The following is a 15,000-nucleotide window of genomic DNA, read 5'->3' as shown; positions in this document are numbered from 1 at the left end:
CACCCAAATCACTACTCTATCCTGTCTCCTCAGCCACTGTTAGAATCCAATAAAGCTGTCTGATTTCACCGGCTCTAGAACAATTTTGAGCCTCAAGGTGTGCATCCACTCACCAGTGAGGAACAGAACCACACACAACCCAGACGTGGGCATTGGTGTCTGATCAACTGAGAGTTCAAACAGCGATTTAACCTCTCCAATCACTAACCCTATACCCTAACAGCAGTGTTCCTACGTTTGGTCGACCGGGAGGTAAAACAAGCGCCCTCCTCCCGCTGCACTTTACATGCTCTTTATTCTGTGTATAACCACGCCATACGTCCCTCGACTCAGTCTTCTCTCGTATGCTAGATGGGCCCTGTGGCTGACAGGCACACACATGCATAGATAAAAGAACAGACACACACACACGCGAGGAAAACACACATGCCTGGGATTCCGGAGGTCGGCCTGACCCACATCTTTACAATCTAACACAGATGACACTGACTGCTGCACACACCCACACACATTCATATACATACATATGGGCAACGGCAGAGATAGATAGATATATGATAGATATATGATAGATAGATGGGTATATGATAGATGATAGATGGATGGATGGATGATAGATAGATAGATAGATATATGATAGATAGATAGAGATATATGATAGATGACATGAGAGATAGATACATAGATAAATACATCGATAGATAGATAGATAGAGATATATGATAGATGACAGATAGACAGATAGATAGATATATAGATAGATAGATAGATAGATAGATAGATAGATTATAGATGGATAGATAGAAAGATGGATGGATGGACGAATGGATGGCTAGAACACTTAAAATATGTAGGTAAATGTGTTGTGGCAGTAACTACAAAACCACACACAATGAGGGATGTAGGTATAAAGACAGAACAAGGAACTAGCTACACTGTGCATCGCCCCTCAGCGGAGGAATCTCCAGAGCGTGCGCCTGCGTGTGCACAGTCACACACATGCACGGCATGCATTGTTTCTGCAACAAGGATCCCACTCTCTCAACAACATGCACAGACACACACACACACACACACACACACACACAAACAAACACACATGTACATCATGAGGTGTTTCACACCTCATGATGTTCTGTCTGGCTCAGCTCACCTCATTACGAACAAAAAAACCAAACACAAGATATCCACCATGATGGAACCCATCTCAATTGGACCCACAACCTTCGACCCTGAGAGGTAGCTTGTTAGTTCCACCTCCATGAAGATGGGGTCAAGGGTCAGCAGGAATGAAGATGATAGTTCTTCTGTGTTGGTAAAACTGTAGAAGATCTACCGGCGGCTTTGGTACACGTAACACATTGAGTGATAGACAAGTTAGAAACGACAGCGCTGCGGAAAATGGTGATGATCAGATGTACTTTATTAATCCCTGACCAGGAAATGTAGGTCGTGTATGCACAGGCCCTGAGCTCATCGACCATATAACAGATTCTCATTTCATTTCTTGTGAACCACATTGTCTTTGGTAGCACGGCCCCCGGCTAAACTAAACTCCTCGTATCCCGTACACAAACCCTAACCGTAAATCAAGCCTAGACGCAGGGGAGTAAACACAAACAGTAAATCAGCTCTAGACTCTCTGTTAGTAACTCTATAAGGGGCTGGGCCAGTCGGACTCTGCCTTCCAATAAAAAGCACGAGGCGGTGAGACTTGGCTAGCCCCCGTCCAGCCGATGAACTACAGCGACGCGCCCCCCCCCACCCCCCCTGTCTATCTGTCCTGCCTGGAAGGCTGCCCCTGGCGCGCCTGTCCCGAGGTGTCTCGGTTAGGACCCCTGTCCCATGTATGGATGAGCGTCTCCCTGCTCCCCAGCTCTATTTATAACCCCTGCAGCCGCTCTGTAACCGGAGACGTAGCAGTAGCTGGGGTGTGTGACGAGGTGGAGGGGACGAGTGGGGGTGAGGTGTAGGGGGATGGTAGTGGGGGTAGTGGTGGTGGTGCTGGTAGTGGAGGTGGTGCTGGTGAATGAATGGTGGTAAATCGCTTTGGATAAAAGCGTGTAAATGTTGTGATGGGGTTTGGGGTTGATGGTGCGCTGATGGGAAGAAAGTGATGGGATGGGAGGGTAGGATAGGGAGGGTAGTGGTGGTGGTGATGGGAGGGTAGGATAGGGAAGGTAGTGGTGGTGGTGATGGGAGGGTAGGATAGAGAGGGTAGGGACGGCGTGGTGGTGGTTGTGAGGGGGGAGGAGGTAGCTGTGATGGGAGGGTATAGGATAGGGAGGGTAGTGGTGGTGTCGCGGTGGTTGCGATGGTGGAGGAGGTGGCTGTGATGGGGGCGTGGTGGGAATGAGGGTGGTGGGGATGACCGTGGGGGCGGAGGGGTGGGGGGGTAGCACCACGTGACGGTGAATCTGTGTCTGTGTGTTAATTGGAAATGGTCACATGGGGGAGGGGGTCTGTAGGCCTGAGCTGCACCTGCTGGGAAGCCTTTGAATTGTGACTGCACCAGCCCCTCTTCTGCGGCCCTGGGTGGGGGTGGGGGTGGGGGCGGGGGTGGAGAGGCACCAGCAACACCCCTTTGTATCACTGCTGGCTTCTCCGTCCATTATGCTAATCGTTGTGGATGTGGGGTACCACGAGAGGACATGGGGGTATGTGGGGGTTGGCCGTCAGGCAGAGCTGTGTGGATGTAGACAGTTGAACCGTTAGTATATAGATACATAGAATTTATATCATGGTAAATGGACTGCATTTATATTGCGCTTTTCTAACCAGTGGCCCTCAAAGGGCTTTACAATGTTACCCAACATTCACCCATTCATGCACACATTCACACACTGACAGCGGTGTCAGCCATGCAAGGCGACAGCCAGCTCGTCGGGAGCAGTTAGGTTGAGGTGCCTTGCTCAGGGACACCTCGGCATTCGGCTAGGAGGAGCCGGGGATCGAACTAGCAACCTTCCTGTTACCAGTCAACCCGCTCTACCTCCTGAGCCACATGCCACCCTCATATCATAAAGCCATAATGTAAACAGTTTTCGTAATAAACCATTCTAACTCTTGATCTACTTCCTCCACACCACTGACATTGGCCTTAATTGTGGTGCATATGTGTATAATACTTCTATGGTTTATTTGCTATTCAGTTTCTTTCTCTTTCTTTCTGTCTGTCTGTATTTCTTTGGCCCTTCCCTCCTTCCTGCTGCTCTAGTGTCCGGGCATCAGAGGCCTGTGCTAGCCTCCACACCCGGGTGCTACATACCCAACACGCTGCTCACCACTTAATTACATTGGACCGCAACACAGAACCAAACCCACGTGGAGAGGGAAATAGAATAGAATAGAATAGAGGGAAACATTCAGTCTCCCCCACCTTACTAGCGTTAGGAACCAAGATGGCCGCCAGGTAAATAAAGAGAAAATAAAGAGATTTCCGACTTCCGACATCATTGAGTTGACGATGTAATTTAATTCGGGGGGAGTTTAACATATTGTGGGCTTAATTGCTGAATACTTGATTTCGGCCACAAGCATGATATAATAGTAGATAGAAACATGTATTTCTAAGCGTGGTCTGCGTTTAACTACATATAACGCCTAAGGAGCCCAGAACTTGCCATTCCACTGTATGTGATTAAAGTAACAAAGAATTGCAGAGTAGCTCTCCAAAACCCTGCGTTGTTTTTCTTTCCTACTCGTTATTGTCCAGATTAGACATATTTTTACCCTCCACTGTATACGGCCCAGGTCTTATATTATCCCGTGTGGTCAACTGACTCAACGAAAAGTTTCATCAATCATCCCTCGAGAAGACTATCTGGCGTCGTTGATTCCGTTGGTTTTATTCTGTGTACAAAACAGAATCTTGATTATCATTTGATTACAATAGCATTAGCGATACCGCTCAATCTGTTTGGATCCCATTATGAGTCTATGGGGCTTTGTTTTGTTGTGGAGAGCCAAACACTGTGATAATTAAGGGGGGGGGGAGGGCGTATGGAGAGTAGCCCGGTGATTATGTGATTTATGAGGTTTGGTGGGCATGTGACACTCGGTCTGGGTCTCTCATTGGCCAAGGGAGAGGAAGATGGTTGCCTTGACCTTGTGGGCAACAAGTGATGGGCACCAACCTCCATTTAGCCCATTACTCATCCCTCTACCCCCCAGGCCACTCACTCCATTATCTTCTAACCACTACCTACCTGAATAGATCATGAAATTAAATGTTATTTCCCTTATCTACCTTCAATATCCCCTCTTTCTTCCTTTCTTTCATTCATCTAACATAACCCTCGCCCTGTCATTAGTGCTAATTAAAGCTAGCTGCACGATAAGTGCTGCTCTGTCATTTTCTGCCATCCACTCCCATGGGCACCTCTTAGCTAGCTCTCTTCCATTGGTTTGTTATGGAGTGCGGCTGCTGTAGCTTGCTGTAGCTTTAGCCTTTAGCCTTCTGCTTCCCCTGCCTGGCTCGGCTAGTGTGTTGCCAGAGCAATGTTAAAGACAATCTAAGGAAGCTAAGGGGTCATGCTGCATGACTAGCCTGCTAGCATTGCTCATCATGACAGGGTATAGGTTTCAAGTATGTATTTCTGAAGAATTTGAGGAGTTATAAATGTGGCTGTCCTCCTGACCCACATCCTCAAACCAACCATCACCATGTGTGGGTTGGTTCTGTGGTTGAGCTTCCCTTATCTGCTGTGTTTGACTGCTGGCCGATTGGACGTTTAGCGATTATGGATCGCTGGTGGGTTTGACTTCTGGAGAGCTTGAGTAGGTGTGAACGAGCACTGTGTGTAAATGAGATGAGTAATGAGCACGTTTCCCTAAGTGTTTCCCTAATGAAGTCGATGAGGGGCTGTCACCTCTGAGCAAAAGGTTGCAGCGTGATGAACACACAAGCTGTTCGTTTTGATTTGAATCTAGTATCGTCTTAGCAACCGCAAACGGGCGTCGACTGCTTTACCAGGGATGAGGCCAAGCAGATCTAGTGACTTGCTAACGGAGCAAACGGTGCACAGCGTCAACGTCAAATGTACCTGAATTCACTGAATTTACTGAATGCAATGTATTCAATGAATTCACTGTATTCACTCACTGTATTCAGTGTGTTGGATAAATGACCAAACAGCCTGCCCTGAACCTTAGTACTAGTAAACACAGCGGTTATTAATGTTATTAACATTAATAATAATGTCCATCTTGTCCATCTTGTCCATCTTCCTCTTCCTCCTCCAGCGCTCCCCTTGGCACCGGAATGTCACCCCAACATCATGGACGAGAAGCAGGCGCCGGGCAAGGACCCCGACCCGGACCTGCTGAGCCCGGCCGACTCGGCCGTCACGGACCTCTCCCCTAACTCCGAGTCCTGCCCCAAGACGGACCCCTCCTCCCGGACCGAGGGCCCCACGTCCACCCCCAACACCAGCCCACAGCCCAAGAAAGGTAAGCTGTTGTGCCAAGCCACCCAGAGAGTAAACTGGTTGTGGTGACTGATCGGGGAGGCGGTTAGTAGGGGTGGGAAAAATAATTGATTCTTCGATGCATCGCGATTCTCTCTAGACAGTTCCGTCTCGATGCAGAAAAATTAATAATCTGAAACAAATTGAATAAAAAGTATAATAATAATAATCTTTTTTTTTGTAGGAAGTGATGAGCAAACTCAGATGTGTATATATATATTTTTGATAATCGTTTTAGAATCGAATCGTTGACCTCTGAATCGAATCGAATCGTGAGGTGCCAAGAGATTCACACCCCTAGCGGTTAGGGTGACGTCTTGGAGTCTCTAAGGTCTCTAAGGGCTTGGACCGGCCCCAACTATAGACACTTCCACACTACTACCCTTAAGGGCAGTGAAACTACTCCTCAAAACAAGGAGAAGAATGCAGAAGAGGGATCCCTTCTTCCAGGGATGGTATATTCACATTTAGGAGACGATTTAATCCAAAACGTCTTACAATAAGTACATTTGTCAAAAGGAGAAACAATATATCGCTGTCAGTACAGTGGAGATATTCATAGAATTAAGTGCCAAGCACCAACAATAGCTTGGTTAACCCATTCCCCGCATACAACAAAGATAGCTGGGATAAGATGCTACACAACGCTTAGTACTATTTTTAAGTGCCAGGACGTACAACATACAATAAGTGTGTAAGAGGGGTGTGCAGAATCTAGGTGAACTCTGAACAAGGAGTGCAATACCGGTAGGTGCTGGAGGAGCATATATATATAACGGTTAGGATTAAGAGGAAGTTATTAGAATATAGGAGGTTAGTAAGGAGCACCATGGAGCACAATAGCCTGTTCTTGGACCAGATAGCATGTCGCCTGGAGTGTGCTGTACGCCTCAACATCCCTATGGGATTTTGATAGCTCTAGCTCGCTATGCAAGCTAGCTGTGGCGTCTTGTGTCACTAGAGGAGACGCCAGACCTATCTGTAATGATGATGATGACACAGTGATATATGGGCTGGCCATGCATATTAATACACCATTGATTTCACAGTAGCCTTCAGTATAGAATGATCAATTGTAACTGAATAAGAAATAGGTCTAATATGAGAGGAAACTAGCCATATAATATACATTTATGGTAGCTTATGGGCATCTGTTCTACAGCTGGCCGTCCCTCTCCATCAGTACTTCGCTTTCTCCCCCATCTCAGTCTCCATGGAAACAATACCACATTCAGATGCAAGGAACCAAGCCAAATGGGCGATTAAAAGCCAGATTACAATGCTAACCCCTCACTCTATGTGTTTCACACATGGTATATCTGAAATCAATTTGATGGTTTAAGTTGACGCTTCATTGAGAGTGATGGTACAGAATGGCAGTTGGGACCAAACCACACTTTGAAGGGCCGTGAGGACGTCAGGTAGAACCGGGTGGGGAAGAAAGCTAAAAAAGGGGTAGGTTCCATTGTTACCACAGAAACGCTGGCTGGAAGATGCGGCAGGGCGGCCCTCGATTGTGATTGGTTTAGGATCGTCCCCATGGCCTACCTATTGCATTACAGCACAGAGAGCTACAGACAGACAGACGGACAGACGGACAGACGGACAGACGGACAGACATTTTGTTACAGAGCTTCACTTGACAAATATATTTGTTACATGTTATTTGGCACATTATATCAATTAACCTGAAAACGTATTTTCCCAGCATGCACTCTCATTAGAGGTGAAACGGGGGTTGAAGCTGAACAGTGTATATTTCACTGTTCAGCTTCGGCTTTTTTAACAACATTTTTAAATTAAAAACAACATGAAATATTAATGAACTTATAAATGATTTATTTTCTCCTGTTCTCTAGACTTGATGAGCTCGGAGCAGCGACAGAAGCAGGCCAAGGAGAGGAGAGAGGAGCGGGCGAAATACATTGGTGAGCACCAGAGTGCCAGAGTACCAGGCCATAGTACCATAGTACCATAGGACCCTGATGCAGTCTGCACAGGCCATAGTACCATAGTACCATAGGACCCTGATGCAGTCTGCACAGGCCATAGTACCATAGTACCATAGTACCATAGGACCCTGATGCAGTCTGCACAGGCCATAGTATCATAGGACCCTGATGCAGCCTGTATAGTACCATAGTATCATAGGACCCTGATGCAGTCTGTATAGGCCTGTGTTGGGCTGTGTGGAAGACTCTTTATACACGATACGCTGTCATCTGTGGTGGTTCTTTACAAAACCTTTTGCATGCATACTGGAGCCCTACTAACACACAGTCTACTGTTCTCTACTTTGTTGTGCTCTATTCTACTCTACTGTACTCTGTGTGGGTTGTTTCTATTCGATTCTACTCGATTCCATTTGGCCTCTTTCTATGCCGTTGATTTCTCTCTTCGTTTACCTCTCTACTTTTAACCTGGTGTGTGCATGTCCCTCCTCGTCTCTCTCTCTCTCTCTCTCTCTCTCTCTCTCTCTCTCTCTCTCTCTCTCTCTCTTTCTCTCTCTCTCCCTCTCCTTCTCTCTCTCTCTCTCTCTGATTCTCTCTCTCTCTCTCTCTCTCTCTCTCTCTCTCTCTCTCTCTCTCTCTCTCTCTCTCTCTCTCTCTCTCTCTCTCTCTCTCTCTCCCTCTCCCTCTCTCTTGGGCTCGGCTCTGACCGGGCAGATGCTTGTTGACGTACTCTGGTTGTTTTTTCTTCCTCTGTGGCTGCAGAGCAACAGACCCAAGTGCAAGGTAAGTTAAACAACAACAAAAACAACAACCACATCAAAAACAACGACCCAAGCGTCCGCTACAGTCACGCCATGACCTCTCTCTAACTTGTGATGTCTGTGGGCCATTTCTGTTTCTCTCCACCTCTCCGGCCCTTTCTAAACAGTCCTTTCCTTTCTTCATGCCGTCGACAGATTTCTACGTTTCTGTGTTTTCTGTTTGGTCTTAATGGCCGTCGCAAACCAACCGCTTTTTTCACCTGAACACTTTTATTCACTCCTCATTTCATCTCTCAAGCGACTCACACTCACTAACGCCGTCGCTCTGTCTCACTGAACCAGCATACCACGCCTACAAAGCGTTTTTTCGTGATTTCAGATGTGGTTTGATGTTGACAGATGTTGATTGATACTCTTTATTCGCCCCTGAGGGGAAAACTCCAAAGCCGATCTAAGGAGACCAGATCTAAAACAGCCATAAAACATATAAGGAGACTAGATCTAACATACAGATCCCAGCTTTCCCTCTCTGGGTTGAACTTAAACCAGAAGCAAGAGCAGCCAATCAGAATAGCCCAGGTCGATCAGACTTCCTGCTGGGAATCACCCCTCCCCGACCGTGCCCAGGGGTCTTGGCAGGTGACGAATGGTGCGGTAGTTACCGGCGTGCGAGGCCATGGCTCTGTGACAGATTAGGCTTTAATTAATTAATCAGACTCATTAGTAGGGGCTACACTGTGGTATTGTCTAACAGCAGTCGGTACTAGAGAGGCTTTCCCTTGTGTCTGAGTGGCTGCGAGTGCTGCTAACTCAACAGGTTTAGCGTTGGAGCGCGCCCGACTGACTGGCTGACATGTGGCGGAGGATAAACAACAATACATAAACAGCAACACATTGCTCGGTTTGGAGCGCAGCCGTGATGCCGTGATGTGTTCTTGTGGAACATTTTTCTGAAGAATCTATGACAATGTGGGAATAAGGGACTGGCATTCCCTTAGAGGCGTTTGTGATTGTGAAACAGTGTAAATCAGTTTGAACAAAAACCTCAGCATTGCTTTTCAATGAAAAGTCTGTGCCACTATCTATCAGAACAGAACAGAAACAGAACAGAACAGAAAAAAGCATAAATTGTGTCACAATTTATCGAAAATCCCCGGAGTTTTGTTTCAAAGCCACCATACTACACCATACCTAGACCTAATCTGTGTTCCCATCCAGATTAAGTTAATGGGATTCCTGAGGAGATGTCTTCCCTGTGAAGGAATGCAGATACCTCCATTGCTACATTTGTATCTGAGCAGCACTCGGCGTATTTAAAACACATTCACTGCATACTTTATGAGTATTCAGAAAGACGGCAATAAGATATACTCCAATATATACACCAAGACAAAAAACATCTTAATGCTCCCCTTAATCACTCCATAACGTCATTTCAGTCGTTCACATAGCTAGAGCAGCCATTATTAATGCTACATCACTGTCTCCATTAGCCTAGCCTAGCATAGCTTTTCAAAGTCAGTCCATGTGCAGATGAATTGTACTTCCTGTCCCCCCCCCCCCCCCCTCCCCCGGGCAGGGACGGGATGGGACAGGGACGGGGGAACAGGAAGTACAATTCATCTTCCTCTAGGGGAGCGAGGCCCAGTGGGAGGCCGGGTGGCCGGGGGGGGGGGAACGCAACACAGCTGCTAGCCAAAACGCTAGCGGAGGTTAATTCAAAGGGATTGATGGCTGCTTTTAATTGCCACCGCTCGGCTGCCAGCAGCGAGCGCGACACGGGGACGCTGGCGGGGGGGGCTGACGGGCGCTGTTGTTCCAGCGCAGCGGGGAAACGTACCGCTGATTAGCCCCGACGGGGAGCCTCCTGGGAGCTGTAGCCAACGCTCAGCCTGCCGTCCCCCCGATCCACGTCTCCCCTCGCTCTCTCCTTCAGTGCGGAGGTGGAAGCCGATAAGATTGTTTCCCCGTTGCTGTGCTACTCCTTGGGTCATTAGCGGTGGTGGATTTGAGGGCAGAGAAGCGTGAGGGTTTTATCGACAGGTGTACCGACCAACGTCAAGGTCCAAGGTTTACTTTTAGAACTTTGTCTTTCGAACTGTCAGAGTGGGAAGATCTACGGGGAAAGTGTTATAGATCCAGTATATGTTGTGTTATTTTACCTGCCTGATGGTCAAATCTTTCCGCCATTGGCTGGTGGCAAGGGTTCACCTTCATTTTAGATAGACAGATTTAAAAATGTTAATAAACAGTTAGTACTAACTGCACTAACTGTTAGTACAGTTAGTAACAGAACTGTACTAACAACAGTTAAGAGTTGTTTGTGACCTTTCGTCTGTCCTTCTCCTCTTCTGTCTCTCTCTCTTTCTCTCTCTCTCTCCCTCTCTCTCCTCCGCCTCCCTTGCTCCTCCCTCGCTCCTCCCTGGGGCCTCAGCCACTAAGAAGGCCCAGTGGCTGGAGAAGGAGGACAAGGCGCGGCGGCTCAGGGACTCCCAGCTGGAGGAGCGGCGGCGGCGGCTGGAGGAGCAGCGGCTGAAGACGGAGAAGCGCCGCTCGGTCCTGGAGGAGAAGCAGAGGCAGAAGCTGGAGAAGAACAAGGTGAGGCTTCCCCCCACACCCCTCTTATGCTCTTGTTGTAGTTTAACCTCCTGGCACTTAATGTACGCTCTTATTGTATGTTGTACATCCTGGCACTTGAAAATAGTACTTAGCATTGTGTAGCGTCTTATCCTAGCTATCTCTGTTGTGTACGGGGGATGGGTTAACCTAGAGATTGTCAGTGCTTGGCACTTACTTGGTTCTATGAACATCCTTACTGTACCGACAGCCATATATTTGTGTTTCTCTATCTTCTGACAAATGTTCTCATTGTAAGTCACATAGAAAAAAAAAAGGAAAAAAGCGCTTGATGCCCTAAATGTTAAGTGTCTCTCCAGTCAGTCTTCAGGTGTTACATGTTAGATGTTTCACACACTTTTTGACCCGTGTGTTAAATGGTGTAGCAAAGGGCAGTCGTTTTTTAGGTTGTTTCACTGTTTGATCACTAAAAGTAGGCGCTCACTCTTTCACAGAAATTAGGTTTCCAAAACATCATGTTATCAAAAGTGACCTATAATCAAGTGCAAGTAAACAGTGCTATCCTCTATAGAGATGAATCTAGAAGAATGATCAATACATCTAACATATATCCATAACTACAGGTCTATGATTGTAGTTTACCACTATGGATGCAGTAAGAGGCATGTGTGGCTGTTACCCCCGCCCTTGACCTACATCATGTACTGTGCACTGTCCCTGGTGGCTATGACAAAGAGACCCGATTGGGATTGGTCATACTGATTTATTCGCAGGCTTAAGCCATCATAAATAAGCTAGATGCTGGCACATTTTACATACTGGACCTTTTTTTTCCCCCTTAACCTTAGGGGAATCACCCCTTTTTACATCCAGTATCACACATTGCAGTTCAGGTAGATATTGGACGAATGGGAGGGATCTTCAGAGGGACCTCTTCAGCGAGGCCAGATGTTCTTTTGATTGGTTCCCACCGAACGATCAGGAGATGTCTTCAGAAAAACACCCACAGGTGTTTCCTTAGGATTGTGATTTTGACGTATCAAAATGACGCATCGAAATGACAATCAAAATCACATATCAAAATCACAATAAAAATCACAATAAGAATGACAAATCAAAATCACAACCAAAATGACGCATCAAATCACAATCAAAATCACAATCCTAAGGAAAACAATGAGTGTTTTCCCTTAGATTTAGCGATTTGATTTTGAGCTAGTGATTTAGACGTTGTGTGACGTGGTGAATCCGACTCATGACCTCACAACCCTCCGTCGTCCGCAGGAGCGCTACGAGTCGGCCATCAAGAGGTCCACCAAGAAGACCTGGGCCGAGATCCGCCAGCAGAGGTGGTCCTGGGCCGGGGGCCTCAACCAGACGTCCCGCAGGGAAAGTGAGTAGTTCCAGACCCGGCCGCTCGTGCACGTGAGGCGACCGTGGGACACGTGTGACCACGGGACCATGTGACCATGGGACCATGGGACCGTGTGACCGTGTGCATGAAGCGAAGGAACGCTCACTCAGCACTCCCCATCGTCACGATACCTCAGCACATCCCCCACGCCTGGACGCCCACCGGTCCGGCGGGCTGACGCGGTTCACGGGGATTGTTGAGTCTAGTTTTAGCTGCGGGTTGTGGTCTCGAAGGACAAGGGAGACGAGGTTTCGCCCCCTGGTGATCTGGTGGTTAAATTTGGTTATTCGTGATGAAAACATCTAGGTGTATGAGGAGTTTGATTGGTCGGCCGTAGGATCCCTGGAAGCCAATCGTCTTCCTTTGGGTTTGTTGATTTGAGACAATGTTCGCCCCGCGTTCTGGGTAGCGGTTGTTTCTCTGTCCGTACGACACACAATCATGCACTAAACAGTGTCCATGCCAACATAAACAAGCCTGCTTCCGTCAACACTTCAAAACCTTCAAAACCGTCAAACCTTCGAAGAGTTTGAGATCACAAGGTGTGCGTGAGACAGAATGAGGTCGACTGTGGATGTGAGCAGCAGACTGCAGGGACTGTTTGCTTTCAGATTGCTTTTCTTTTAGTTATTTCTCCCACAAGCCGTCCCCGGGACCCCCCCGGGTGAGGTACAACCCGTCGACCTAACTCTACCCATCCCCCCGCCCCGCCCCCCCACACCTCCCCCCAACCCAGTCTCCCCCACCGCCTCTCCTGAGCTGGGATTTAAAACCCAACCGATCCACACAGGATGGTTTAAATGTGCCTCTGGAGAAAGGTGAGTCTCCATGGTTACCACGGAGCTCAGTCCATTGCATGATCCAAAAGTACCCCCTCACTCCCCCCCGTTCGATCTCCATCGGTCCATTGGTCGAGGGACCCGCCCAGCCCGTCCGTTGTGATTGGACGAGAGAGGTGGTGTTGGTGGCAGTGGTGGTGTCAGTGGCGGCGGTGGAGGTGCGACCACCCAGCACTCGGGGGGGCCGTCGCCATGTCAACGGTTGTTGTCTGTTGCGTTTTTCCCCGGTGCAGGCAGATGCTCCGCCTCTACGGTGAACTTACCCCGACAGGTGGAGCCTGTCATTAACAGCAGGCTGTCCAAGTCCTCTGCCACACTCTGGAACTCCCCCAGCAGAAGTAAGGACGAGCCGGCGTCAGAATGTCCCACCGAGGCACACCTCTCCCCCCCCTTACCTCCCCCCCTACCTCACCCAGACCCCTTCCCCCTCCTCCTCCCCACCTCCTCCTCCTCCTCATGCCCTCAACCCAAACCCCCCCGACCTGGTGTTTTTTGATTTTGTTGGTTTCGGTTGGTTTTTCAGTTGTTTTTTTCAGTTAGTTTGGTTTCCTTTGGCTTGTGACTTGTCGACTGTTGTCTCCCGGTGGCCTGCCTGTCTGCCTGTGCTTGGTGATCGGTCATTCACATCCACCACGTCCTCTACGTCCACATGCACCGGCGGGCGTCTGCTGCTGCATCGTGGTCCTTCCTGTTTTCTTTTGGTTTGTTGGTTTGGTTTGTGTTTTTCCATTTTTCGTTGGTGGTGGTGTTGGTGGTCGTCCTTGATTTCTCCGTCTCCACGTGCATCGTCCGATCAGCGTCTTCGTGAATTAATCACTTTTTGTTTTCTTGATGTTCCTTCATGGGTTCCCCCTCAGTTCCTCGATCCCCCCATCTCAGATTCTGTTCTTTGTGTGCGCCATCTCTAGTCGGTCTGTCTGTCGGTCGTGTGTTGTGTTGGTGTTGTCATTGGTGCCGGTGGCTAACTGAGAGTGTGACTGTAGTCCACGGACATGTTTGTGTTGTTGTAGCGATGTGTACTTATAATAACAGGTAACGTAGCTTAGCCTTCAAAACAGGTCTAATACTACTTATTGTGTGTTATAAGCCGTGTAGCTTAGTGCTAGCGAAGTTTGGCATCTACTGCATGGGCATTTTATATGTTATCCTTAAAAACCTTTACTTTAACCAATATTTCACCATATGTCGACCAGACTCCCCTCATACGGTTCTTCAGTTGATATACACATGCAAACTATCGTCATCATTTCAATCCGATCACACTTCATTGCACATCTCAAAACCAGCCATTTTGGAATGAGCAGTTTGACCACAGGTCTCTCCCACCTTACCCCCCCTAGTCCTCCAGTCATCCTCAGATTCACACATCGCCACGGCGATCCATGTCTGAAATTACTCTGTACCATTGACACACGTTGAATGATTCTCTCTGAAGATCAGTGCATCGGCCAGCAGCTCTGGTCTGGTGAACAGACGAGGCGTTCAGGTGGTTTTAGAATCAGGGTCTGGGAGTTTCATCTCACTGCTCCAGTAAAACCAGTACGTCGTCTACTCCAGCTAGTTCATCACCACGGCAAACCTTCCTGCCGCATTGATGAAAAAAGAGGGGAGGTGTGGAGGTGGGGTGGGGGGACTGGGCGGGGGGGGGATCACTGTTGCCTAGCAACTGGACGTAGGCCCATTTTCTCTTTCTCCCGCTGGTCATAAAACGTGTTGTCAGACGGGATCCGTCCATAACAGAGCAGAGGTGACCTCTACCCCTGTCTAGGAATCCTCCTCACTGTTAGTTCACCTGCTGTCATGATCACACTTATTACCGTGTGTGTGTGTGTGTGTGTGTGTGTGTGTGCGTGTGTGTTCGTGTGCGTGTGTGTGTGTGTGTGTGTGTGTGTGTGTGTGCGTGCGCGCACATATGTGTTTGTATAGAAAGCAAAGCTGACACTTTGTCAGATAAATTGAATTGAGAGTTGTGTTGAGAGGTGATCGTAC

General features: G+C 48.1%; 1 protein-coding gene across 3 annotated transcripts in view; it reads left to right on the top strand.

The window, feature by feature from the left end:
* LOC311365380 (uncharacterized protein) overlaps positions 1 to 15,000 on the top strand; it is a 38,645-nt gene that overhangs the window by 13,363 nt on the left and 10,282 nt on the right. For 2 of the 3 annotated variants that reach the window (XM_084484894.1, XM_084484895.1), the window contains exons 2-6: positions 5,245 to 5,451; positions 7,328 to 7,396; positions 10,616 to 10,779; positions 12,043 to 12,151; positions 13,245 to 13,349. In XM_084484894.1, the coding sequence (XP_084341020.1) occupies positions 5,245 to 5,451; positions 7,328 to 7,396; positions 10,616 to 10,779; positions 12,043 to 12,151; positions 13,245 to 13,349 (654 nt within the window). The remainder of the gene's footprint in view (positions 1 to 5,244; positions 5,452 to 7,327; positions 7,397 to 10,615; positions 10,780 to 12,042; positions 12,152 to 13,244; positions 13,350 to 15,000) is intronic. The other variant, XM_084484896.1, reaches the window with a different exon arrangement.

This window comes from Micromesistius poutassou (assembly GCF_964030765.1).
Source record: "Micromesistius poutassou genome assembly, chromosome: 20".
In the NCBI taxonomy this organism is placed as follows: Eukaryota; Metazoa; Chordata; class Actinopteri; order Gadiformes; family Gadidae; genus Micromesistius; species Micromesistius poutassou.
This window is presented reverse-complemented; position numbering and strand designations above follow the sequence as displayed.